The sequence below is a fragment of the Salvelinus sp. IW2-2015 genome, linkage group LG1 (genome assembly GCF_002910315.2).
Source record: "Salvelinus sp. IW2-2015 linkage group LG1, ASM291031v2, whole genome shotgun sequence".
NCBI lineage: Eukaryota > Metazoa > Chordata > Actinopteri > Salmoniformes > Salmonidae > Salvelinus > Salvelinus sp. IW2-2015.
In genome coordinates, this window is record NC_036838.1 from 38,933,729 (window position 1) to 38,960,002 (window position 26,274).

At 42.4% G+C, this 26,274-nt stretch overlaps 2 protein-coding genes across 2 annotated transcripts in view; both read right to left on the reverse strand.

Annotated features, from left to right (window-relative positions):
* The window catches only part of LOC111975732 (rootletin-like), a 68,178-nt gene extending 66,885 nt beyond the window's left edge, over positions 1-1,293 (reverse strand). Inside the window, 2 exon segments of the mRNA XM_070444826.1 lie at positions 204-330; positions 944-1,293. Coding sequence (XP_070300927.1) covers positions 204-330; positions 944-997 — 181 coding nt within the window. The 5' untranslated portion in view covers positions 998-1,293.
* A 7,115-nt stretch (positions 1,294-8,408) lies between these two features.
* Positions 8,409-18,682, reverse strand: LOC111967378 (adaptin ear-binding coat-associated protein 2). The gene is made up of 8 exons (XM_023992352.2): positions 18,510-18,682; positions 12,563-12,663; positions 10,738-10,842; positions 10,486-10,567; positions 10,278-10,386; positions 10,040-10,181; positions 9,838-9,919; positions 8,409-8,924 (listed from the first exon to the last, which is right to left on the reverse strand). The coding sequence occupies exons 1-8, from the start codon at positions 18,608-18,610 to the stop codon at positions 8,882-8,884; spliced, it is 765 nt and encodes a 254-aa protein (XP_023848120.2). The 5' UTR covers positions 18,611-18,682; the 3' UTR covers positions 8,409-8,881.
* Positions 18,683-26,274: the final 7,592 nt, after the last annotated feature.

Consider the following 26,274-nt stretch of genomic DNA (forward strand, 5'->3'; position numbering starts at 1 on the left):
GAGTGTGTGGGTAGAGTCCAGTGAGTGTGTGGGTAGAGTCCAGTGAGTGTGTGGGTAGAGTCCAGTGAGTGTGTGGGTAGAGTCCAGTGAGTGTGCATAGAGCCGGTGCAAGAGAGTCAGTGCAAATAAAAACGGGGTCAATGCAAATAGTCAGGGTAGCCATTTGATTAACTGTTCAGCAGTTTCATCGCTATCCCACTCACGGCTCTCGTTGAGGTTCTTGGTGACGATCTCTCGGACTCGTGCAGGTAAACACGTAGGAGGGTCTTCAGGGGAGGCGCCTCGGACTGTCAGCCTCTTCTCTTCAGACAACACACTCTCCTCCAGCCTCTGGTAGGAAGACAGACACAGAAGCATTTATATTGGAGAAAGGAGAGTTAGGGGGAGAGAAAGCGAGAGAGCATGTACATTGAAGATGGGATAACAGCTGTTGCAGCCACCTACTAGTATTGTGTGAGGCTACTTTGATTATCCTGTTGAATGTGGACACTTTTGACAAATAAAATCTCCAATTTCCATTTGATTACCCTTTCTGCAATCCTTATCTTATTTGTGCGTTCATGTCCTCAGAGASAGACTAAAGCTCGGGGCCCTGCAGTGCACAGTGCCATGGGGACAGGTGGTGTCTCAGCAGTCACTCCTGTCTACCACAGAGCTGTGTTCAGAATAGAACACTGACCTCACACTCTGCAGAGTGCACATACACACACACATTTTCAGCACACAACATAGAGCAGAATGTATGGCATCTCTGTCAGAGTGTCAAACCATCAGCCTCCCCAGTGAAGACGTCTATTGTAATTACAACTAGCCTACATAATTATAACATATTGGGTGGCCTATTGATATTTCTGTAAATCAATTATTTACAGGAGAATAACAATTCACCATAAAAAAAAGAACGATAAATCAAAGTGCATTCATGCAATGGTCATGACATCACCTGTATGACAGATTCCAATTTGGAATCCGTGTTGGAATTCTCTGTGTCGCTCATTGAGAATTATCTCAATAACAGCAATATCTTCAGGCCTGAAAAATTTACTTTTGTCGCTACAGTCCCGTGCGCTGGGAGCGTTATCAAATAGGATTAACCGTTCGATGTAGATCGCAATTAACGGATGCACGCGAGTAAATGCTTATCTAAATTTACGACACATTAGCAACTATAAAAATAAAAGCATATGTATGCTGTACAGACAGTCCAGAAAGTTGTGATAGTTTGCTGGAATCTCAGAATTTCTTACACGTCCCACAGGTGACTGCCCTGCTCGGTCCTTCTCTCCAGGACTGTCGGAAAGATTGAGGACAGGGGGATTAGCAGACTTTAAATCCCCCCTCCCTCCCGAGGAGCGCTTCCGTTTGCATTCTTTGCCTGGCCACCCATGCAGTTTAATTAGATTTTTTTTTTTGCAGTTGAGTGTAGGGCTAACTAAATAAATTATTATTGTATTTAAAAAAATCTGCTGCAAATGTTAGTGGTTTTCAACAAAATATTGAGGAAATTTGTAGCCCGCACAAATTTCACAGTGCCTGCAGGATGTGCTTTGTACAGGTTTTTCAAGGCCCAATGCAGACAAAAACGTGATATATTTCCAAACTATGAGGTTGGAATAATACTGTGAAATTGATTATAATGCCCTTAGTGTAAAAGCTGTTTGAAAAGTTTTGGTGGGATGGAGTTTTGGCCTGCCTGGTGACATCAGTTAATAGACCAATAAGAAAGAGACTTCTCTGCCAATAACAGCTATACTGTACAAAAATATAAATGCAACAATTAAAGATTTTACTGAGTAACAGTTCATATAAGGAAATCAGTCAACTGAAATAAATTCATTAGACCCTAATCTATGGATTTCACATGATTGTGCAGGGGTGAAGCCAATTAAAATGGTCAAAGACACAAAAATAGCTTCACAAAAAAAACGAATTCTGATTGGCTGGGCCTGGCTCCCCACTGGGCCAATCAGAATTAGTCTTTCCCCACAAAAGGGCTTTATTCCCAGACAGAAATACTCCTCAGAACCTTTCTGGGATTTTTAAAGAATAAGCTATTTTTGTTTTAAATTAAAATGGTCAAAAAGACACAATCACAGTAAGGTACATACTTGTTACACAGAAATTATTTGATATTGAGATAAAAACAGCTGCATTGGACCTTTAAGAAGTCTGTGTGTCCATTCATCAGGGCTATTAGTGACATATAGTAGTTTCTTCTGTCATATAGAATAGAATTAGACAAGGAAGAGTTGTTAGGCTACACAGTATGAATAATGATGAGGGCAGCCACATTAAGGGGCATCCATGATCCCTACACCCCTCTGTAAATTGCAAATTTGGTGACAGTGACTACATGTCGGTCACTGTTTATAATGTTACAATATATTAAGACACACAACACATGACCAACAAGGAAGGAAAAGCAGAACAAATGTGTTCCCCTTTTCAGTATCTGGGGGCCCAGCTTGATCACTGTGCCTGCCACACCACTTCAATGCTTGAATTACCATGGTAACAGACATGCCTACAAAAGAGAGGGACTCAGAATGTCAATAACAGACCCCCCTATTCACAAAGCTCAGCCTTAACCACACCTCCACAACCTTCAGCATGTTGTCATTTTGAAAGGTGTACATAAATTATTGAGCCATTTTATTCTGCCACATAACTACTGTATATTTGGAAAATGTTAAATATTACACAATATTACAGATCAACATTCAGTTTTTAGGGTTTGTTTTGGGTTAAGGGCCCTCTTGTGGTGTCCCGGCAGAGCTGCATTGTATAGAGGCAAGGGTAATAGATACTTTTTTGAGCATGCAAGATCAGCATTTGAATCTTTGCGAATAAGTTAACTTGGAAACATAACCCTAGGTTAATCATAAAGCATATCTTAAGGTCTACAACAAAGGGCCCACAATTTGTCCTGGTCAGGTCATGAGAGTAAGAACTCCAGGCCCTAAGTGATCCTATTACCATGCAATTACCGGTACTGTAATAATAAGCAAGTTAGCCAACTAGGCCTAGCCTATTATAGCTCAGACAGGTTTAACCTGGGTAATGAATCTGGGTGTGGGTCTGTTTTCGGTCCTCTGGTAAAGCATGTATAGGCTACCCGTAGGCTATAAGGATTCATTCATTTGTCAGTTATAGCCGAAATCTCTGCTGTAAACCCTGAAATGTCTACGTAATACTGTACAGTGGTATCTAAACTAGAGCCAGCAAGAGTAGTCTTTGCATTCTACAAATGTAAGCTGTTCTGCTATAAAGGATAAATAAATCGTGGTCAGGCAGAATTACAAACGACTAATACTAACTATTATTATTGTGAATATATAAATTAAGATAGTCTTTTGGGGAATATTACATTGTTATAGGCTACGGTTAGGGTGTATTGTCAATAGCGTCAAGTTACTTGGCTTTCACATCACTGAGCTGAATCCCCAAGCTGACAAGGTAAAAATCTGTCGTTCTGCCCCTGAGCAAGGCAGTTAACCGACTGTTCCCCAAAAGCTGAAGACGTGGATGTCGATTAAGGCAGCCCCCCGCACCTCTCTGATTCAGAGGGGTTGGGTTAAATGCAGAAGACACATTTCAGTTGAAGGCATTCAGTTGTACAACTGACTAGGCTTCCCCCTTTATGGTCCCGCCACACCGGCGAACAAGGCGCAATAGCGCCTCTTCAACCTCAGGAAGCTGAAGAAATTCTGCTTGACCCCTTCCGAGCCATGGCCTGTTTACCCCACTACCATCTAGAAGTCGGAGACAGTTCAGGTGCATCAAAGATGGGACCGAGAGACTGTTAAACAGCTTCTATTACAGACCATCAGACTGCTAAACAGTCATCACTAGCCACCTACACCCAGTACCCTGCACCTTAGTATCTGTTGCCCTATGTACATAGTCATTGAACACTGGTCACTTTATAATGTTTTATATATAGGTTCAGAAATGTTGTGAAATAGCACAGTTACAAATAAAATCAAACTGGATGTACATCAGAAATAGAGGAAGGACTAAAAATAAAATATAACTTGTAAAACTGATTGTGTCTGTAAAATGTGCATAATATGTATTAGTTTACTCCAATTGGGGTAAGGGTGGTAGGGTTTGCAGGGAATAATAAAGGTATATTCTAAAAAAAAAAGTATGTATATAGGTATGTGTATGTATACGTATGCATATGTATGGCTGTGTATGTATATATATTTACCAAAAAAATATATGTGGGATTGGAAATGATGCAGACAAGTACACTGATGGAAGCAACAATCTTTCCCCAATATTAAGCTGATCCACCCCAATTAAAAAAAAATACACTGCTCAAAAAATAAAGGGAACACTAAAATAACACATCCTAGATCTGATGAAATGAAATATTCTTATTAAATACTTTTTTTCTTTACATAGTTGAATGTGCTGACCAACAAAATCACACACAATAAATTATCAATGGAAATCAAATTTTATCAACCCATGGAGGTCTGGATTTGGAAGTCACACTCAAAATTAAAGTGGAAAACCCCACTACAGGCGATCCAACTTTGATGTAATGTCTTAAACAGTCAAAATGGGCTCAGTAGTGTGTGTGGCCTCCACGTGCCTGTATGACTCCTACAACACCTGGGCATGCTCCTGATGAGGTGGCGGATGGTCTCCTGAGGGATCTCCTCCAGACCTGGACTAAAGCATCCGCCAACTCCTGGACAGTCTGTGGTGCAACGTGGCGTTGGTGTATGGAGCGAGACATGATGTCCCAGATGTGCTCAATTGGATTCAGGTTTCGGGAACGGGCGGGCCAGTCCATAGCATCAATGCCTTCCTCTTGCAGCAACTGCTGACACACTCCAACCATGAGGTCTAGCATTGTCTTGCATTAAGGAGGAACCAGGGCCAACCGCACAGCATAGTGGTCTCACAAGGGGTCTGGGGATCTCATCTCGGTACCTAATGGCAGTCAGGCTACCTCTGGCGAGCACATGGAGGGCTGTGCGGCCCCCCAAAGAAATGTCAACCCACACCTGACTGACCCACCGCCAACCGGTCATGCTGGAGGATGTTGGCAGGCAGAAGAACGTTCTCCACGGCGTCTCCAGACTCTGTCACGTCTGTCACATGTGCACAGTGTGAACCTGCTTTCATCTGTGAAGAGCACAGGGCGCCAGTGGCGAATTTGCCAATCTTGGTGTTCTCTGGCAAATGCCAAAAGTCCTGCACGGTGTTGGGCTGTAAGCACAACCCCCACCTGTGGACGTCGGGCCTCATATACCACCCTCATGGAGTCTGTTTCTGCGTTTGAGCAGACACATGCACATTCGTGGCCTGCTGGAGGTCATTTTGCAGGGCTCTGGCAGTGCTCCTCCTTGCACAAAAGGCGGAGGTAGCGGTCCTGTTGCTGGGTTTGTTGCCCCCTCTACGGCCTCTTCCACGTCTCCTGATGTACTGGCCTGTCTCCTGGTAGCGCTCCATGCTCTGGACACTACGCTGACAGACACAGCAAACCTTCTTGCCAACAGCTCGCATTGATGTTGCATCCTGGATGAGCTGCACTACCTGAGCCACTTGTGTGGGTTGTAGACTCCGCTATGCTACCACTAGAGTGAAAGCACCGCAGTATTCAAAAGTGACAAAACATCAGCCAGGAAGCATAGGAACTGAGAAGTGGTCTGTGTCACCACTATAGAACCACTCCTTTATTGGGGGTGTCTTGCTAATTGCCTATAATTTCCACCTGTTATCTATTCCATTTGCACAACAGCATGTGAAATTTATTGTCAATCAGTGTTGCTTCCTAAGTGGACAGTTTGATTTCACAGAAGTGTGATTGACTTGGAGTTACATTGTGTTGTTTAAGTGTTCCCTTTATTTTTTTGAGCAGTGTATATATACTGTTTTACCCACTTTATATGTATATATTGTAGTGATGGCTCATCCTATAACTACTGCTGTACACACCTTTTTCTATTAATATACTGTCTATACACATAGCATTATATCCCTGAACAAAAATATAAAACGCAACATGTAAAGTGTTGGTCACAGATTCAAGAAATTTTCCATATGCACTAAAAGGAAATTGTGTACAAATTTGTTTACATCCTTGTTAGTGAGAATTTCTATTTTGCCAAGATGATCCATCCACCTGACGTGTGGCATATAAAGAAGCTGATTAAACAGGTGCACCTTGTGCTGGGGACAATAAAAGGCCACTCTAAAATATGCAGTTTTGTCACAGAGGGATGATATGTTAGCTAGCAGGCTATCCAACACGGGAACTCTTCCAAGTCAAGGTAAACTTTTGGTTTTATTAATTTATTGCCACTGGGGCCTACCGGTGTAATTGCCAAACTGCTTGCTGCTGAGTGTACTGCATGATTTTTGCGTTAGTTATTGTAGCTATGTTGACTATGACGTTAATATTTCTTAATGGGATTGACTGTATTGGTAGATATTCCTGCACTGTTGGAGCTAGAAAACACAAGCATTTCGCAGCAACTGCAAATCTGTGTACGCGACCAATAAACTTTTGATTTGATGAAACCCAGACTTCCGTGACCCACCACAATGGCCCACTACTGACGCGCCCAATCCATGTTTCAAAAACTTGGAAACAATTTTGCAAAGCGAGAAGTTAGGTCAGCCAGAGTAACGCCAGCCTACTGATGTTACAATCATCRCATTCGCAAAACCCGAATATTACTTGTTAATCGGCAACATGGTTGCAAATACATGTATTTCCAAAGCAGAGCAAAACGCACAACTTTAGTGACAAATGTGATGTCCCTGCGTGCACCACGGAAACGTAAACACGTCGTGCATTAAAATCGCATCACCAATACGGTTGTATCTGCCTGCCTTCATGGAGGCCATAAGCCGACTTAACGCTTCTCTGAATTACATAATTTATTGACCATGGTCCCAATTAAACGCGGACATCCAGTGAAAATAGATACAGTATTTCCTTTCGTTTCCCGTAATAAACAGGGTAGCCTATACTCTGCGAAGGACATTCACCACTTCCTTTCCAAAATCACAGCCCATTCAAACGAGTGCCATTACCTTACCTAGAATTTATAAGGGTTGAGTGCATAGTTGTCAACTCCATTCGTATTCGAGAGCAGGATACTTGGACTACCGTTGCGGATTTTAAATGTTTTACTAGACTAGTCAGTCAACTTGCAACAATATGCTGCTGACGCCGATTTTCTTCCAGCTCTCCTCCAAACGCTTTCCGGGGAGGGACTTGATACCGAGATCGGCACTGTACCATAAACATGAAAGTCTATTAAGTCCAGTAAATCATGGGCAATGTCTTCTAGGGCCAAGCAAATATCAAGAGCGATAGCCCAATGTTTTGTAGCAAAGTACTCAGTTGTATGCGACACATGTAGCCTTCAATCCACCTAGAAGTGCTATTATTAGGCTACCAACTTTATCTAAAAGTAAATGCGTAGAATATGGTAAATTTAATCTAAAATATTTTTTTAAATACCCACTCTACTCACCCTGGCACCTTCTCCAAAGTTACCACAGTGACAGTTTCAGCCCAAGCAGTCTTAACACCTTAATAAAACAATATAATCCTGAATTCTGGTGTCAGATGACATACACTGGCATATTTCCTTCTCTTGTACACTGAAGCAAAACGTTTGCGGAGAAGCTTGTGTCAGTCATACTTCACCAAACAAACACCAGTCATGGAGACGAAACCAAGGAGACAGACCTAGTCTAAAGTCAAAATAACTACCTGTTAAACACGCTTACCACTGTTTCCTTACCTGTGTAGTAGGAAGTCAACCTGACAATGAAAACAGAAAAGGAAAAAATGAACAACAAATGGTTTATTTACAATAAAGTGTTGCTTTACATTTTATACAGGTGATTTTGATTTGCGTAAAAGGCACTTTGAGCAAATATTTGTCGCAAATTAAAGCCAAAACATCAATAACTGTGCGTTCGCTGAAAGGCACTATTAGGGTAAAGTATGGGTTGACAAAGGCCACTCAACAAAAAGGAACAGGAAAGGTAGCTAAAGATACATGATATGTAAACAAATAAAATAATTGTCAATGTTGCCTTTCTCCAACATACCACCACATATGAACCAAAATCCAAACATGACATTGGTTTGATCTGGCTGATATACTGAAGGCCCAAGATACTGATATGAACAGATACTATATGTTCTCTTAAGCCAAGAGTCCAGTTTGAAGGAGGTTGGAAAGCAACATTGAAGTAGACAACTCCCAACCTTGTGAAAAGACAGACATACACTGTCCTTCATAAGAGTGACAAAAGTTATACTTGAACATAAAAAACAAAAAATAGTCACCCTATTCAACAAATAAGGCATACAAATACTAAACTTTACACCTAATCATGTTGGATGACTCAACGAGATGATGGGGCTGGAGCGAGGAGTAGTGTAAGGTGAAGGGTCAGATGACAGTTAAGAGGAGAAAGGTTGACATCCAGATTTGTGTAAAATGGAGAGAAATTGAGGGATGGACATATAGAGATGAGTAGACCTCCACCTGAAGGTGTCATTAACATGGAATGCATAATTTTCAGGTGGTCAGAGTGACAGAAAAAGAGGAATACATACTTGATCAGCAACAAAATGAAGGGTCACTTCTGACTGCATAGTTAAAGTATCTAAAAATAGTAATATTGTCTTTGTATCTAAAAAGGATGTGCTGGTCAATCACTGACTTGTGACAGTTTGAATCTATACATTTGTGTAGGCAAACAATGTGTATGTAATGTAGAGCATCATTTGTGCCAAGCAACCTGTCAGTTGACAGAGCTCCCCACATTTCATTTCTCACAATCATTCTGTCCAGGGAATGTTAGGAGCCTGTGTGTGTAGTCCATCTCACAGCTAAAACTGCACCCATCCTTTAGCAGTGTCTTGACTGGAGCTGTGGTGAGGGGGAGAGGATGATGAGTGTGAACATGAGAAGGATGACAAAATGTTGATATAGGGCCCCCCCCCCTCCCCCCCCCCCCCGCCCCCCCCCCCCATCAAACAGTTTAAAAGCTTCACCCAACGGAGCTAGTAACCCTGTGATCTCTAGTCAGTTTCCCTTGCCACAACACCATGCATAAGGCCTGCCAACTTCCTCAGTCGGGGTCTCAACTTACTGTTGCCAGTTAGAATAGTAGAATACACAAATAGTATAGTAATAGCGGCTCCCAAGTAATTTATGGCTCCCGAGTGACGCAGCGGTCTAAGGTACTGCATCTAAGTGCTAGAGGCGTAACTGCAGACCCTGGATCATTCCGGGCTGTATTACAACCGGCCATGATCGGGAGTCCCATAGGCCGGCGCACAATTGGCCCAGCATCATCCGGGTTAGGGAGGTCAGGGTAGGCCGTCATTTGTAAATAAGAATTTTTCTTAGCGTACTTGCCTAGTTAAATAAATACAAAAATAGTATAGTAACAGAATAGTAGAATACACAAAAGTGCAATTTGGTTGTGCATCAGCAGTTTCTCTTGTTATGAGAGTCAGTCAATTAGCCCATGTCAGCTAAAAAACATGTCTCGAATGCTAAGTGTATTTTGCAGCCAAGCTATCTAAACTTGTTATCATAAGTCGAATTACCATCGGGGGAAACCCCATTGATTTTGTTAGTCTCACTCAGATATAATATTAAAAACTGCAAACATTTCCTCCATCCTATGGCAAAATGTGTATAATTACAGGAAATTAGCTATTGTTGTACGGAGAATTGCGACAACTGCGGCCCATCATGATGAGTTCTGATTTGTGTGGCCCCCACCCCATCAAAGTTGCCCATCTCTGGTCTAAACCATTAGCTCTAATTCTGACCTGCGCCAGCTGCTGTGAAGTCTCCCCACAGGTCTGCAGTGGGCTGGGCAGCAGGGACCGGGCCGTCCAAATCTAAAAGAGAAGCTGGTGGAGTAAAAACAAAGAGATGATTTAGAATGTAGGGAGGTTATCCATGTTAAGCTGTGAAAGGGCAGTGATAATGGGACATTTTGATCATTGAACTCTATAGCCTAAAGAGGTTACCTGTGTTGGAGTGTGTAGGTGGCGGTGATTGCTGGCCTCCAGGAGGGGCTACAAGGACTGCACCCTTAGCCATTGGTGGAGGAAGGAGAAGGCCACTACCCATGGGCCTAGACTTGGCACCTGGATCCTTCTTCTTTATGTTCTAAGACAAAGAAAATCCCTATCCCTTCTTAGCATGTCCGTATCACCTTTTCTTCATCCCATTTGTGTTTCTCCTCATTCCACCATCTATGCTCACCCCAATGCTGATCTTGATAGTCTGGCCGTCCTTAAAGCCTAGGTCCAGTTTGGGTGCTGTGCTCTGAGACGCTTCCTCTTTCGCCAGCTCACCTTCCTGTTTTACCCACCTGTAGAAAAAGGGGCAGATAGATTGTACTTAATGTTCCAAAGTGAAAATGGATGTTGATGCCCAAACCAAAGAGAGGATAGACATGAGGTTGACTCACTTGAAGTGGTCTTGAAGAGCTACATTGAAGTCAAAGGAGTCCCCACGATCAGCAAACCCCAGGCCGATAAATGCATGTCGTCCTTTAAAAACAGAAGTGCATGAGAATACAGATGTACTAGCTAGAATACTGTATCGCAATTAAGCTTTCAAACTACAATGGATGTTTTGCCCAAAATATATTTTTTCAGCATATCAATTTGCATGGTGGCGTATTTCTGCTGCTGTCTTTCTGATTGTGATGGCATCTTACCATTGCCGTCCTCTATCCGAACCACAAAGTATCTGCTGGAATCTGTGACTGCCTCCACCACACATCCAGGATACTGCTCCACTGGGGCTTGGGCAAACAACTCTCCTAAGAAATACAGAATTCAGTTAGACTAAAAGCTGGAAATCATGAGATATATACAGTTGAAGTCGGAAGTTTACATACACTTTGGTTGGATTCATTAACTCGTTTTTCAAACACTCCACAAATTTTTTGTTAACAAACTATAGTTTTGGCAAGTCAGTTAGGACATCTACTCTATGCATGACAAGTAATTTTCCCACCAATTGTGCACAGAGATTATTTCACTGTATCACAATTCCAGTGGGTCAGAAGTTTACATACAATAAGTTGACTGCCTTTAAACAGCTTGGAAAATTCCAGAAAATGTCATGGCTTTAGAAGCTTCTGTTACGCTAATTGACATAAATTGAGTCAATTGGAGGTGTACCTGTGGATGTATTTCAAGGCCTACCTTCAAACTCAGTGCCTATTTGCTTGACATCATGGGAAAATCAAAATAAAGCAGCAAAGACTAGAAAAAAATTGTAGAAAATTGTAGACCAGACAAGTCTGGTTCATCCTTGGGAGCAATTTCCAAACGCCTGAAGGTACCATGTTCATCTGTCAAACAATAGTACGCAAGTATAAACACCATGGGACCACGCAGCCGTCATACTGCTCAGGAAGGAGACGTGTTCTGTCTCCTAGAGATGAACGTACTTTGGTGCGAAAAGTGCAAATCAATTCCAGAACAGCAGCAAAGGACCTTGTGAAGATGCTGGAGGAAACAGGTACAAAAGTATCTATATTCACAGTCAAACGAGTCTTATATCGACATAACCTGAATGGACGCTCAGCAAGGAAGAAGCCACTGCTCCAAAACCACCATAAAAAAGCCAGACTATGGTTTGCAACTGCACATGGGGACAAATATTGTACTTTTTGGAGAAATGTCCTCTGGTCTGATGAAACAAAAATAGAACTATTTGGCCCTAATGACCATCGCTATGTTTGGAGGAAAAAGGGGGATGCTTGCAAGCCGAAGAACACCATCCCAACCGTGAAGCACAGGGGTGGCAACATGTTGTTGGGGTGCTTTGCTGCAGGAGTGACTGGTGCACTTCACAAAATAGATGGCATCATAATGCAGGAAAATTATATGGATATATTGAAGCAACATCTCAAAACATCAGTCAAGAAGCTAAAGCTTGGTCGCAAATGGGTCTTCCAAATAGACAATGACCCCAAGTATACTTCCAAAGTTGTGGCAAAAAGGCTTAAGGACAACAAAATCAAGGTATTGGAGTGGCCATCATAAAGCCCTAACCTCAATCCTATAGAACATTTGTGGGCAGAACTGAAAGTGTGTGTGAGCAAGGAGGCCTACAAACCTGACTCAGTTACACCAGCTCTGTCAGGAGGAATGGGCCAAAATTCACCCAACTTATTGTGGGAAGCTTGAGGAACGCTACCCAAAACATTTGACCCAAGTTAAACAATTTAAAGGCAATGCTACCAAATACTAATTGAGTGTATGTAAACTTCTGACCCACTGGGAATGTGATGAAAGAAATAAAAGCTGAAATAAATCACAATTTTTCTGACAATTCACATTCTTTAAATGAAGTTGTGATCCTAACTGAGTTGTGAAACTGAGTTTAAATGTATTTGGCTAAGGTGTATGTAAACTTCCGACTTCAACTGTATGCATGTATATATGAAGCAGACAAGGTGACAGACATGAGCGCAACAGCTGTATTGACAGATGTAGCCATGACAGTCTGATAGCTAGTAGTTACCTTACCTGAGTTTTTGTCCTCTAGCTTGATATAGGCAAGCTTTCCTATAGAGATAATTTTCATCCTGCCAGTCCATGCTGGCTCATCCAGCTTCCAGTCAGCAGCTCTGCAAAAACAAAGTAAAGCACCATTCCTGCATGTCATGACTCTGCTTTGCTACAGAGCTTTTGGGCTTTCTAAAACCCATCAAACTGTAATGCAATAATTGCAATCTCAAACCATGCAACATATTGGGAGTCTTAGGCTACATAAAGAACATCAGTAGCTTGCCCTTTCTAAAGAGCATGGGATGCAGGGATCGACATGAAGGTCAAGTCAGGAGTATTTTTTGGTTTCTCGACGATTATGATCACTTGGACGAAAATGTTAAGTACCTTTTTCACCTACACAGGGGAGGAACCAAAAAGCAGTGGTGTAAAGTACTACTTAAGTAGTTTGAGGGTATCTGTACTTAACTATTACTATTTTTGACAACTTTTACTTCACTACATTCCCAAAGAAAAGAATGTACTTTTTACGCCATACATTTCCCTGACACCAAAAAGTACTCATTACATTTTGAATGCTTAGCAGGACAAAAACTGTATAATTCACACACTTATCAAGACAACATCCCTGGTCATCCCTACTGCCTCTGATCTGGCGGACTCACGAAACACATGCTGCGTTTGTAAATGGATGTCAGAGTTGGATCATGCCCCTGGCAATACGTAAATAAGTAAACTAAAATGTGGCCGCCTGGTTAACATAAGGAAATTGAAATTATTTATACTTGTACTTTTGATACTTAAATATATTTTAGCAATTACATTTACTTTTGATATATATTTACAAGTATATTTACAACCAAATACTTTTAGCCCTTTACTCAAGTAGTATTTTACTGGGTGACTTACTTTTACTTGAGTCATTTTCTATGACTCCATCTTTACTTTTACTCAAGTATGACAATTGGGTACTTTTTCCAAAACTGACAAAATGACTAACATTCTGGAATTCTTTGTATATTGGTTGTTATCAGGAGAAGAGAAATCTAAAATCACCTGCCCAATGGAGTAACCACAAAGCAGGCTGAACTTGAGGTAATTTGCCCTGGGAAATAGGGCAACTCCTTAACCTAATTAACTTTACCTGCTACATTAATTATACTAACCTGATATGAAAAAGTCGTAGCTGTATCGAAGTGGCATGCTTAAGGAACCTCAAACAAATCTGCTCTCAAATAATGTGACAGGAAATGTTAGCGTTAGCTGGGAGCACGGGACATTCTACAGAGGCTCAAACATGCAGTCAGTCATGGTTGGTAAGTGGTTGGTACAGTCATGCAACATTAAAGAGGAAGGTGGGAAAGTGTTTCTTGTGAAAAGCAATTTGTTCTTATGTAAGATATGTAATACCATTATAGCTAGATCTATATTCTCTAGAGTACACAGTCAACTTTGATTAATTTCAATGTTGAGAGTTTCACCCAACTGTCCATTAATTGTCCCAACTGTAAACCCCCAAAATGTTTCAAATCTTATTTGTCACATGCGCCGAATACAACAGGTGTAGACCTCACTGAAATACTTACAAACCCTTAACAGCTTCTACCCCCAATCCATAAGACGGCTGAACATTTACTCAAATGGCCACCCGGATTATTTACATTGACACCCCCCTGTTTTTACACAGCTGCTACTCGCTGTTTATCTATGCATAGTCACTTTACAAATTACCTCGACTAACCTGTACCCCTGCGTATTGACTCGGTACTACCTGTATATAGCCTCTATTATTATGTAATTTTCTTGTTACAAATCTAACTGCCTGTAGCTCAGGACATGAAGCAAGGATATGCATCTTCTTGATATTATTTGAAAGGAAACACTGAAGTTTTTGGAAATGTGAAATTAATGTAGGAGAATAACACAGATCTGGTAAAAGATAATACAAAGATTTAAAAAAAAATTGTACAGTCTTTGAAATGCAAGAGAAATAACATAATGTATTATTCCATCCCAGGTGCAACTTAGATTTTGGCCACTAGATTGCAGCAGTGTATGTGCAAAGTTTTTTAGACGGATCCAATGAACCATTGCATCTGTTCAAAATTGGTTTTTAAATACATTTAAGTTCATAATTGTGCACTCCTCAAACAATAGCATGGTATTCTTTCACCGTAATAGCTACTGTAAATTGGACAATGCAGTTAGGGCAGAAAGATTAACAAGATTTTAAGCTAAGTCCTGGGATGTTTTGTTTAGTTACCTCACGCTAATCATATTAGCATACGTTAGCTCAACCATCCCGCGGGGGCGGGGACACTGATCCCATAGAGGTTAAGGAGCCTTTTGGTTCGAGACATGGCGCTCCGGTACCGCTTGCCGTGTGGTAGCAGAGAGAACAGTATGATGGGTGACTGGAGTCTGACAATTTTTGGGGCCTTCCTTTGACACCACTTTGTATATAGGTCCTGGATGTCAGGAAGCTTGGCCCCACTGATGTACTGGGCCGTACGCACTACCCTCTGTAGCGCCTTACGGTTGGATGCCGAGCAGTTGCCATACCAGGCGGTGATGCAACCGGTTAGGATGCTCTCGATGGTGCAGCTGTAGAACTTGAGGATCTAAGGACCCGTGCCAAATTTTTTCAGTCTCCTGAGGGGGAAAAGCTGTTGTCGTGCCGTCTTCACAACGGTCTTGTTGTTTGAACTGTGATAGCACCACTTCAGCCCTTTCAATGTTAATGGGGGCCTGTTCGGCCCTCCTTTTCCTATAGTCCATTATCAGCTCCTTTTCGTCTTGCTCACATTGAGGGAGATGTTGTCCTGGCACCACACTGCCAGGTCTCCGACCTCCTGTGTTGCATACCTTTACCACCCGGGGGCGGCCCGTCAATAACTCCAGGATCCAGTTGTAGGGGGAGGTGTTTAGTCCCTGGGTCCTTTGCTTAGTAATGAGCTTTGTGGGCAATATGGTGTTGAACACTGAGCTGTAGTCAATTAACAGCATTCTCACATAAGTGCTCCTTTTGTCCAGGTGGGAAAGGGCAGTGTGGAGTGTGATTGAGACTGCGTCATCTGTGGATCTATTGGGGCGGTATGCAAATTGGGTATTACAGACTTGGTCAGGGAGAGGTTGAAAATGTCAGTGACGACACTTGCCAGTTGGTCTGAGCATGCTTAGAGTACATGTCCTGGTAATACATCTGGCCCCGCAGCTTTGTGAATGTTGACCTGTTTAAAGGTCTGGCTCACATCAGCTACGGAGACCGTGATCACACAGTCGCCCGGAAGAGCTGGTGAACTCATACATGCTTCAGCGTTGCTTGCCTCGAGGCGAGCATAATAGGCATTTACCTCCATCTGGTAGGCTCGCATCACTGGGCAGCTCGCGGCTGGCTTTCCATTTGTAGTCCGTAATATATTTCAAGCCCTGTCACATCAGACGAGCGTCAGAGCCGGTGTAGTAGGATTCAATCTTAGTCCTGTATTGACGTTTGCCTGTTTGTCTGAGGACATAGCGGAATTTCTTATAAGCGGCYGGTTTAGCGTCCCGCTCCTTGAAAGTGGCAGCCTTTAGCTTGGTGCGGATGTTGCTTGTAATCCATGGCTTCTGGCTGGGAAATGTACGTACGGTCATTGTGGGGACGAAGTCGTCGATGCACTTATTAATGAAGCCGGTGACTGAGGTGGTATACTCAATGTCATTGGATGAATCCCAGAACATATTCCAGTCTGTGCTAGCAAAACAGACCTGTAGTGTAGCATTCGCGTCATCTGTCCACCTACCTCTTCRTTATCGGTCAGGGGACGTGCTGATGTAAGTTCTGGCAAACTTCCTTTCCACTCCCCCGCTGTCTTTCCAGAGCGTGCGCTGATGATGTAACTATCAAATTGGTTGTCTCGTCTCTTCAGTCTCGTGCTGCATTCTGTTGTGTGACCGATTGGCTGAGCCTTGGATACAGCCAGTATTGGTCCAAACGCGCATCACTCGTTCGCATACAGCCAGTAGTCATCCAAAGCCCCCCCCCCCCCAAACTTTTCTCATCGGATCTACACAAATCACGTAGGTCACCTATTTTGGATTAAAAATGGCAAATTTCGTCAAAAGGTGACTAGTTGGCATCCTTGTAACTAACATAAAAGTAGACATCATGCAACACTATAAATCCCTGCAAGCTTCTACACGTCATCTCTAGCTGACACCTTTACTAACAGGTATTGTCAATTTAAAACTTGCACAAGGCAGTTCATAGAATTGTCCATTTAAAAGACATTTAGACAATGTATTAATTACTGCATTTAGCTAACATTGGATAGTTAATCCAGAGTTTATTATATTTGCCTTGATTTGGCATTCGTAGTTTAAGATAATTCATTTTTGGGGGGTAAATACAGGCAAATATATTGTTAAGTCACCTTGTCCTAGCTAATTTTCCCCCAACATCGGATGCCCTCTAACTTCAGACACTAGCGGTTGGAGGATTAAATCACCTCGAGCTCAACATTTAAAATGGCTTGGAAAATACCCGTATGTTTTGCAACTAAAAGACACCCTTCTAGCTAGCTGACCGCCAATTTGTTGTTTAAGTTACTTTTTTGAAAACTCTCAAAATGTAATTACACATTTTGTGGGACATGCTGTATATTGTACAATTTGACTGCGCGACAGACCACACCATTTTATATCTTTGGTTTTTTACACACCATTTTATAACTTTTTACCTAAATTATTCACTCATTTATATGTTATTAGTACACTGTTATCTACCTTCTCAAAACATAATATTAATCTGTAAAACAAATGAGACATTATTTGGTTACAACACTGAAGATGTTGGTTAAGAACCATTTAAGAGTCTACAGGAGGGCACACCGGGCTACGCAATGAAAAGCTGACAGGCAAGTCTTTGTTTTTGTTTTTTACTGGAAGGCTAGCCAACTAGTCAAATATCTAGTAAACACTTCAGATGCGAGGTTGGTGTTTAACAAAATTATATGGATATTTATTTGTAATTGAACAAAATAGTAAGGTGGCCAATAACTGGGGATTGTATGCTGATAATACAGGATATAATTTTTTTGCTCAGTATTTCCACTGGAATGTCAAACATGCTAATTGCTAACCCGTTAGCTAACATTTTTACGACACCAATAATGACAAAACATTGATAGCTTGATCACAAGATAAGACAGAAGGTAATATTTCTTAAACACTGTTGAATATGCTGATAATACGGGGTGCTACGCTAAAAATAAAACTACACGCCAGGGTAAGCCTACACAAAACACAGCCCTTATTTTAAGTTCCTAAAATCACCTATGGGAAAAACTAATGGTTGAAAAACGATTGGAACCATTTCCCTGTTTGACCGCTAGGTTTTATGGGTATTATGACTCATACTGTGGTACTCTATTAAGGGTATGGGTTAGAGAAAATGCTTTCCTAACCTGTTACGAACAGTCACTTGTACCTAAGTGGCATGTTTTAGGGATTCACGATTTATTTAGCATTTCACACAGCTCGAAAATAAAGCAGACTTGCCTACTTGAACTTGTTAACTATGAGCTAACCATATCTGTCTAACTACTAGTTACAGGTTTATAGCTAACTAACTCGTTACCGTTAATTGGTAACTTAACTCACCTGGCTAGCATTATTTAGAAGCTAGCAAGTTAGCTAGCCAAACAAAGGTGCCACCTCACAGCATAGTGAAAGTTAACTTGCTGCATAGGTAGCAAACTAAATGAATACAAAACTTTATCCCTGAAACAATATTCATCTACTCTCCATTTTATGCATTCAATAATTGAATAATTAACATTAGCTAGCAACAACCTTGTCTTCCTGGATCATCTCCAGTCTCCACTTGTTCATGTTGATTTGCTAACGCATTAGCAAGCTAGCTAATAACGAGTAGTTAGAAGAAAGTTCATCAACAAAGTGGGGTCCATTAAAGAAAACTCACCTATATCCACGGTTAGTAGCACGGGGTGGGATCTTGTACACATGAACCTCTGGCTTTACACAGATCACTGACTCGTAACTACCGTCGTCTGCCAGTGCCATTTTGGCAAGTAAAAAAACTTCCAAACTTCTAACTGCTATAGGGGGAGAATGAACCCACTGCACTGTAACGTTACAGCTCAAGAACGCCTCTCTTGGAGAGGATGACTACTACAGACACCTTCTCAATTCAATTTAAGGGGTTTATTGGCATGAGTAACATATGTTTACATTGCCAAAGCAAGTGAAAAAGATAATAAACAATAAAAAATGTACTGTAAACATTACACTTACAAAAGAATAAAGACATTCCAAATGTCATTGCGTGTTCATATAAAAACACACACACACATCATCTTCTTTGGTATTATGGCGGTCCGCAAACAAATGTTATAGGTGCATGCCGCCACCTACTGCATTGGCTGTATATCAGCCTACTATTCCGCAGGATGCAGTCATCACACTGTGTGGGGGAAAAAAATGCTCTACCGACTAACCCTGCACCCATTAACCTCCCCACTATTCCACTACTTTGTTCCTATCTGATCCTACTCCAGGCCAGCAGCCTGGGAGGACGGGACACTATCGTTCAAAACATCTTGTAACTTCTGCAGCAAAATCTCATACACCCAAGTGCTTCTCTGCATTTGCCACCACATCTATCATCTGTGATTTATGTTCCATTCCTGAAGTTCAATTGACAACCATGGCCATGATGGCCAAAAAACAACCTTACTGAAGCAGATGTTATTCCTATCACTCTCTATTGGACTCGGCCTACTCACAGGGATCCTCTTAGGATCCCACTCCCTGGACCCATCCTCCTTTACTACTCTCTTCACTGCCTAGCATACGACACCTTTTACACTACTCTGATCCTGGCAACCTCAACCTGCCTTTATCTCACCCACCTCTGATCTCCAGCACCATGGGTACCTCTACAGTTTACACACACATCTTTTTCCAAAGATACTACACATTCCTTTGTCTCATGTCCTCCTGCACACTTCTCACATCTAGGAATCACCCTCCTACACACTGCTGCCACATGACCATAAGCTTGACACCTAAAATACCATAATGGATTTGGAACAAAAGCTCTCACGGGATAATTGACACATCCTAACTTTACTTTATCTGGTAAAGACTGCATCAAAACTCAGAAGTACAGACACAGTGTATTCTGTGTTTCACAGCACCTGTTTCACCACACTCTTCACCGGGTCTGCGTTGCACCAAACGGCGGGGGTCACAGACACCAGGAATCTTCAACTTCAGTTGGTCCTTCACTTAAACACTTAATGCCTCTCCAGTTATCACTCCTTTCAACAGCGCCCTGCTCCGGAGAGGAAAGCAAATCACAGTTCTTGACCCCAGTCGTGTGGTGTGGAGCGCCCGCTCTCTATGGACGGCAGAAATGCAAAAAATCTACACGATTCTACATCGAGTCACTTTCACTGACCCAACGTTTCCCCACTTCTCCACCCAACTTGACACCACAAATGGATCTGCCAGAAGACAAAGATCCATTCTCTCCAAAAATTGCACTTCCACTGGACCAGAATCATCTTTGTCATCATCCGGATGAGGCTCAAACTCGGCAGTCTTCACCGCACCTGCCACCGCAGTTAATTCATCCTCATTCTTGGTCTAGCTCTATCACGTCTACAGCAGCCACAGTTGACTCGCTTCCCTGCCCTCCAAACACGGTGGAGGAACCCTCAGTTCTTGGTAAATTTATGGTAAACTAAAAGATAGGAAGAAGTATTTTTAGTATACACCATCTACAATACTCTTTCGAGAGAGTGTACAATTGATTTGTTTACCCACTTGAGAGGTCCTCCTGTGTCAATGATCTCCAAAGTGTACATGGTGAGGCAGAAATGTCTGCTCCTCCACGCTGTAAACAGACAAATTACACTACAGTTGTAGCTCACTGCATTTGTGTGACAAACTGTAATTGTATTCACAGAGAGCTTACTCTTTCGCTGATGAACTCTGATCCAACAACCATGGGATTTTTTTTTCAAGGCTCGCAGGAGAGCCTTGCTCTTTGGAGCTTTGGCGAACTTGTCTTGGTAACAACCCAAAGCTGATGTGCCAACAGAAGTGCTTCTTCACATCTTCACCATTCACTGTCATGACAGGGTCAATTGCAAAGATGTTATACACAAATGTGTCAATGATGTGCATAAAGAGGGCATTGGGAACAGTTCCAGTGGACATTAGGGTCCAGTTGTTCACAGTGTTGTGCTTTTCTACTCTGCAGTGCTCTCCACAGTCACCATGTCTCACAGGGTATCTTCCAGAGTAGCCACTGGGAAGGTGCTTCATGGCCCACACAATCAGGCAGGCAATGTCTCTGGACACCATTTGGCTCTTAGAGGAGACAATCTCTTTTACCTCTGCTGGATTCAAGTAGAAGTTGGCCTCTGTTTCTTCACTGGCCACTGATATTCCAAGAATATCAGCAGACAGGTGGTGCTCCAGATCATCCAGAAAGGGCCAGTCCTTAAGGACGAGTGTGGCATCCTCGCTTGGTGCATCAGAGTATATTTTGCCTAGCAGTTTGGTCACAATGCTGTGCAGGGTTGTAGAACCAATCACAAGAAGTTCTCCATGAAGAACAGGGAACTTACTGTCAAGTTATGACTCAGAGTTCTGGATAAACCAGAAGTTTACGCAGGAGGAGGGTCCAGTCACATGTGACAAGCTGACACACTTAGAGTGACAGCTGTCATGACAGTCCCGAAAACCTAATCTCCAGCAGTCAGGGCTTTTCTCAGGGCAGTGGGGCCACCAGCCACACTCAGCAGGTAATCAAGTATGGCATGCACAATCCTGACGCCCACAGGCCTGGAGTAGAGGATCTGTAGCTGCTTCATATCATTGAACGCATCTGTGATCTGCAGGCTACCAGAAAGGTCTTGCAGCACGGAGATCACCACCCACATTATCAGGTCGACCAGTGCCATGTTGGTAGACCCCTCTCCCTCAGAGGCGTCTTTGTTTACAGGGTTGGCTCCAATGCTGAGAATCAGACTGGTCACGATTTCCACCACTACCTCAGATGCACTCTGTAGACGTGAGGCTGGAAGGTAGGTCAAATCACTAATGATGTCCTCAATGGCCCTTCGGAGCATGATTCTGGTCGCAAACCCAGAAGGTTCCTTTTGAGCCACAGTCTGCGCTCCACTTGCAGCGTTTATGCTACAGCAAGATAGAAAATAAAGGCAACACGTTTAGAGACTACGAACACTACAGAGGCTTACAAATAGGGAACAAAGGAACTAATGTGCATAAATGACTAGCTAATAAACACATGTGAAGTGACCGACTCAGGTTAAGAGAGGAAAGGGAGGAACATAGTGACCCTCCAAGGCCATGCAGTGGCTGAGAGGATGTGCTGTCGCCTTGCGATGCAGTGCAAACTACAAACACCTCATCCTGTACCAGCTCCATCTCATGAAGCTTCAGGTGAGTGTTCACCTCCCAACACTGTGTGCAAGAGAGACTCCAAAGTAGAAGAAAAAAAATCACTATCACTGAGACATCAGAGAATATTGTTATTAAAACCAACTCCACCCAAGCCCCCTCCTGGACAAGCCTATTATCACAATGTGTCAATGCAACAGGCTCTGACTAATGAGCTCAACAGCTAAAAAGCTCAACTAATAGGCAGAAAATTAGCTTATGACCATTTACCAGCTCATCAATGCAGAGATCCCGGTCTTCCCTGATTTATTTCTGAAACCTGAAGATGCAAAAAAAAGTAATCATGTTAACTGCTTCTCAGCTGTCTTACTGCCTCCACCTTCCAATAAACGACACCTGATAACTGATACTCACACAATTTACATTGGGATTATGAAATGCTATAGAGACTCCTCTCACCTGTGAGGTAAGGCAATGCTTCATGTCCTCTATGGTGACATGAGGAGCAAGCTTGTTCTGGGCCTGCAAAGCCATGAACTCCATCGGGGCTTTTTCTGCAGAACAGAACACAAGAAGTTCTCCATGAAGAAGAGGGAACTTACTGTCAAGGTATGACTCAGAGTTCTGGAAAAAACAGAAGTTTACGCAGGAGGGTCCAGTCACGCAGTTACATGTGACAAGCTGACACACTTAGAGTGACAGCTGTCATGACAGTCCTGAAAATCTAATCTCCAGTAGTCAGTTCTTTTCTCAGGGCAGTGGGGCCACCAGCCACACTCAACAGGTGTGGCTGAGGTCTCACAGTAAAACAAATATAACAATAAACAATATTCTGATAATTAACTTCTATAGCACTTTTCATAATATAAATCTCAAAGTTTCTTAAGCAAAAAACAAACAAGCAACATATAATAATATTTTGTTTGCAATCAAGTTTCATTTTGTTTATTCTCTTTCAAGGTTTACTATTTTACCTGTTGGGCATAATAAGATCTTTCCCAGCACAGATCTATGCTCCTCAGGTATGTATTACTTTTAGAGCAAATTACCTGGAATAGAAACATAAGCAACAACAAAAAATGTATGCAGAAAGTAAGTAGAGCTCATGTTACCCCCCACTTTTCCTCTATCGCCATTTTATAGTAGTTAGCCTTATTCTTCCTTCAGGTAAATCCTTTTCTTCTTTTTTTTACGTAAAGCTAATATTGGTGATTTTACTGCCACCTGCAGTGCTGGAGTCCTCAAATCAAAGTTTATTGGTCACATGCACAGGATAATTAATTTAATCAGACAAGTCAGTTAAGAACAAATTCTTATTTACAATGACTGCCTACCAGGCCAAACCCTCCCCTAACTGAGACGACACTGGGCCAATTGTGCGCCGCACTATGTGACTCCCCGTCACGGCCAGTTGTGATACAGCCCGGGATTGAACCCGGGTCTGTAGTGACGCCTCTAGCACTGCGATGCAGTGCCTTAGACCGCTGTGCCACTCGAGAGGCCTACAAAAGGGTGTAAACGGTACAGTGCAATGCTTACTTGCAATCTCTCAACAGTGCAATAGATATTTATATAGTAAAACTAGAAATAATAAAAAGTAGTAAAAGAACAATAGTAATGTCCTCAACCAAATGTGTGTCATTTAACTATTGTGGCGGCAGGTAGACTAGTAGTTAGAGTGTTGGGCCAGTAACCGAAAGTTTGCTAGATAGAATCCCTGAGCTGACAAGGTAAAAATCTGTCGTTCTGCCCCTGAACAAGGCAGTTAACCCACTATTCCTAGGCTGTCATTGAAAATAAGAATTTGTTCTTAACTGACATGCCTAGTCAAATAAAATAATGGTAATAAATTATTACCAATCCCACAAGGTATGACTCCAAACACCCAGAAAAGGCTACTCTCCTTGATGTTATCCTCACAAATAATCCTGATAGGTATCATTTCTGGTGTTTTCTGTAATGACCTTAGTGATCACTGTTTTACAGCCTGTGTTCGTAATGGCTGCTCAGTGAAACCACCTGACCTGATTTGTCATAGACGCTTGCTAAAACATTTTAATGAGCAAGCCTTCCTTCATGACCTGGACTCTGTAAATTGGTATAGAATCAGCTTGATCCCCTCTGTCGAAGACGCTTGGAACTTATTTTTTAAATTTTCAGTGATATTGTTAACAAATATGGAAATAAAGAAAATTATCTGTTACTCCACGTCGAATTCCATTTGGCGACAGGCTCTGCACACGCATACTCTTGCTGACTGGCTCTCGTTCAGGCAAATGAGAAATAAGTGCACTCAGGCTATCCGGAAGGCCAAAGTTAATTACTTTAAGGAGCAGTTCTCTCTACGTTGGTCTAACCCAAAGAAGTTCTGGAAAACGGTTAAAGGTGGAGAATAAACCCTCCTCCTCACAGCTGCCCATGTCCCTTAATGTTGATGATATGGTTGCTAAGGAGCACATGGTTGAGCTCTTTAATCACCACTTCATTAAGTCAGGATTCCTATTTGACTCAGCCATGCCTCCTTGCCCATCCAACATTTCCTCATCTCTCACCCCTTCTAATGCGACTAGACCCGATGCTCTTCCCTCTTTTTCAAAGTTTCTCCCTGCAGGCGGTCACTGAGTCCAAGGTGCTAAAGGAAGTCCTTAAACTTGACCCCAAAAAAACATCTGGGTCAGATGGTTTAGATACTATCTTCTTTAAGGTTGATGCCCCTATCATCGCCAAGCCTATCTCTGACCTTTTTAACCTGTATCTCCTCTCTGGGGAGGTTCCCATTGCTTGGAAGGCAGCCACGGTTCATCCTATATTTAAAAGGGGAGATCAAGCTGATCCTAACTGTTATAGGACAATTTCTATTTTGCCCTGTTTATCAAAAGTGTTGGAAAAACTTGTCAATAATCAACTGACTGGCTTTCTTGATGTCTATAGTATTCTCTCTGGTATGCAATCTGGTTTCCGCTCAGGTTATGCATGTGTCACTGCAACCTTAAAGGTCCTCAATGATATCACCATTGCCATTGATTCTAAGCAATGTTGTGCTGCTATTTTTATTGACTTGGCAAAAGCTTTTGATACGGTAGACCATTCCATTCTTGTGGGCCGGCTAAGGAGTTTTGGTGTCTCTGAGGGGTCTTTGGCCTGGTTTGCTAACTACCTCTCTCAAAGATTGCAGTGTATCAAATCAGAACATCTGTTGTCTCAGCCACTGCCTGTCACCAAGGGCGTACRCCAAGACTTGATCCTAGGCCTCACGCTCTTCTCAATTTACATCAACAACATAGCTAAGGCAGTAGGAAGCTCTCTCATCCATTTATATGCAGATGATAGTCTTATGCTCAGCCGGCCCCTCCCCGGGCTTTACAACAAAGATTTCTTAGTGTCCAACAAGCTTTCTCTGCCCTTAACCTTGTTCTGAACACCTCCAAACAAAGGTCTTGTGGTTTGGTAAGAAGAATGCCCCTCTCCCCACAGGTGTGATTACTACCTCTTGAGGGTTTAGAGCTTGTGGTAGTCACCTTATACAAGTACTTGGGAGTATGGCTAGACAGTACACTGTCCTTCTCTCAGCACATATCAAAGCTGCAGGCTAAGGTTTAATCTAGACATGGTTTCCTCTATCCTAGGCCTCACTCCCCCCTGTCTGGGATGTCTACTGCAGCCCTCGTCCTCCACGTACAACACCCGTTCTGCCAGTCACATTCTTTTGGGGGTCCCCAAAGCACACACATCCCTGGGTGGCTCCTCTTTTCAGTTTACTGCAGCTAGCAACTGCAACTGGAGCAAGCTGCAACAAACTCTCAAGCTGGACAGTTTAATCTCACTCCATTCAAGGACTCAATCATGGACACTCTTGCGGACAGTTGTGGCTGCTTTGTGTGATGTATTGTTGTCTCTACCTTCTTGACCTTTGTGCTGTTGGCTGTGCCCAATGATGTTTGTATCATGTTTTGTGCTGCTGCCATGTTGTGTTGCTACCATGCTGTGTTGTCATGTGTTGCTGTCTTGCTATGTTGTCTTATGTATTGTTCTGTTGTCTCATCCTATATTTATATTGTATTTATTTTATTAATCCCAGGCCCTGTCCCCACTGGAGGTCTTTTTCCAGGCCGTCATTGTAAATAAGAATTTGTTCTTAACTGACTTGCCTAGTTAAATAAAGGTTGGATAAATAAATATATCGTAATTGCTGCTCTTTCACCCCAGCTGCTAAACTAACCCTGATTCAGATGACCATCCTAGATTACGGAGACGTAATTTATAGTTCGGCAGGTAAGGGTGCTCTCGAGCGG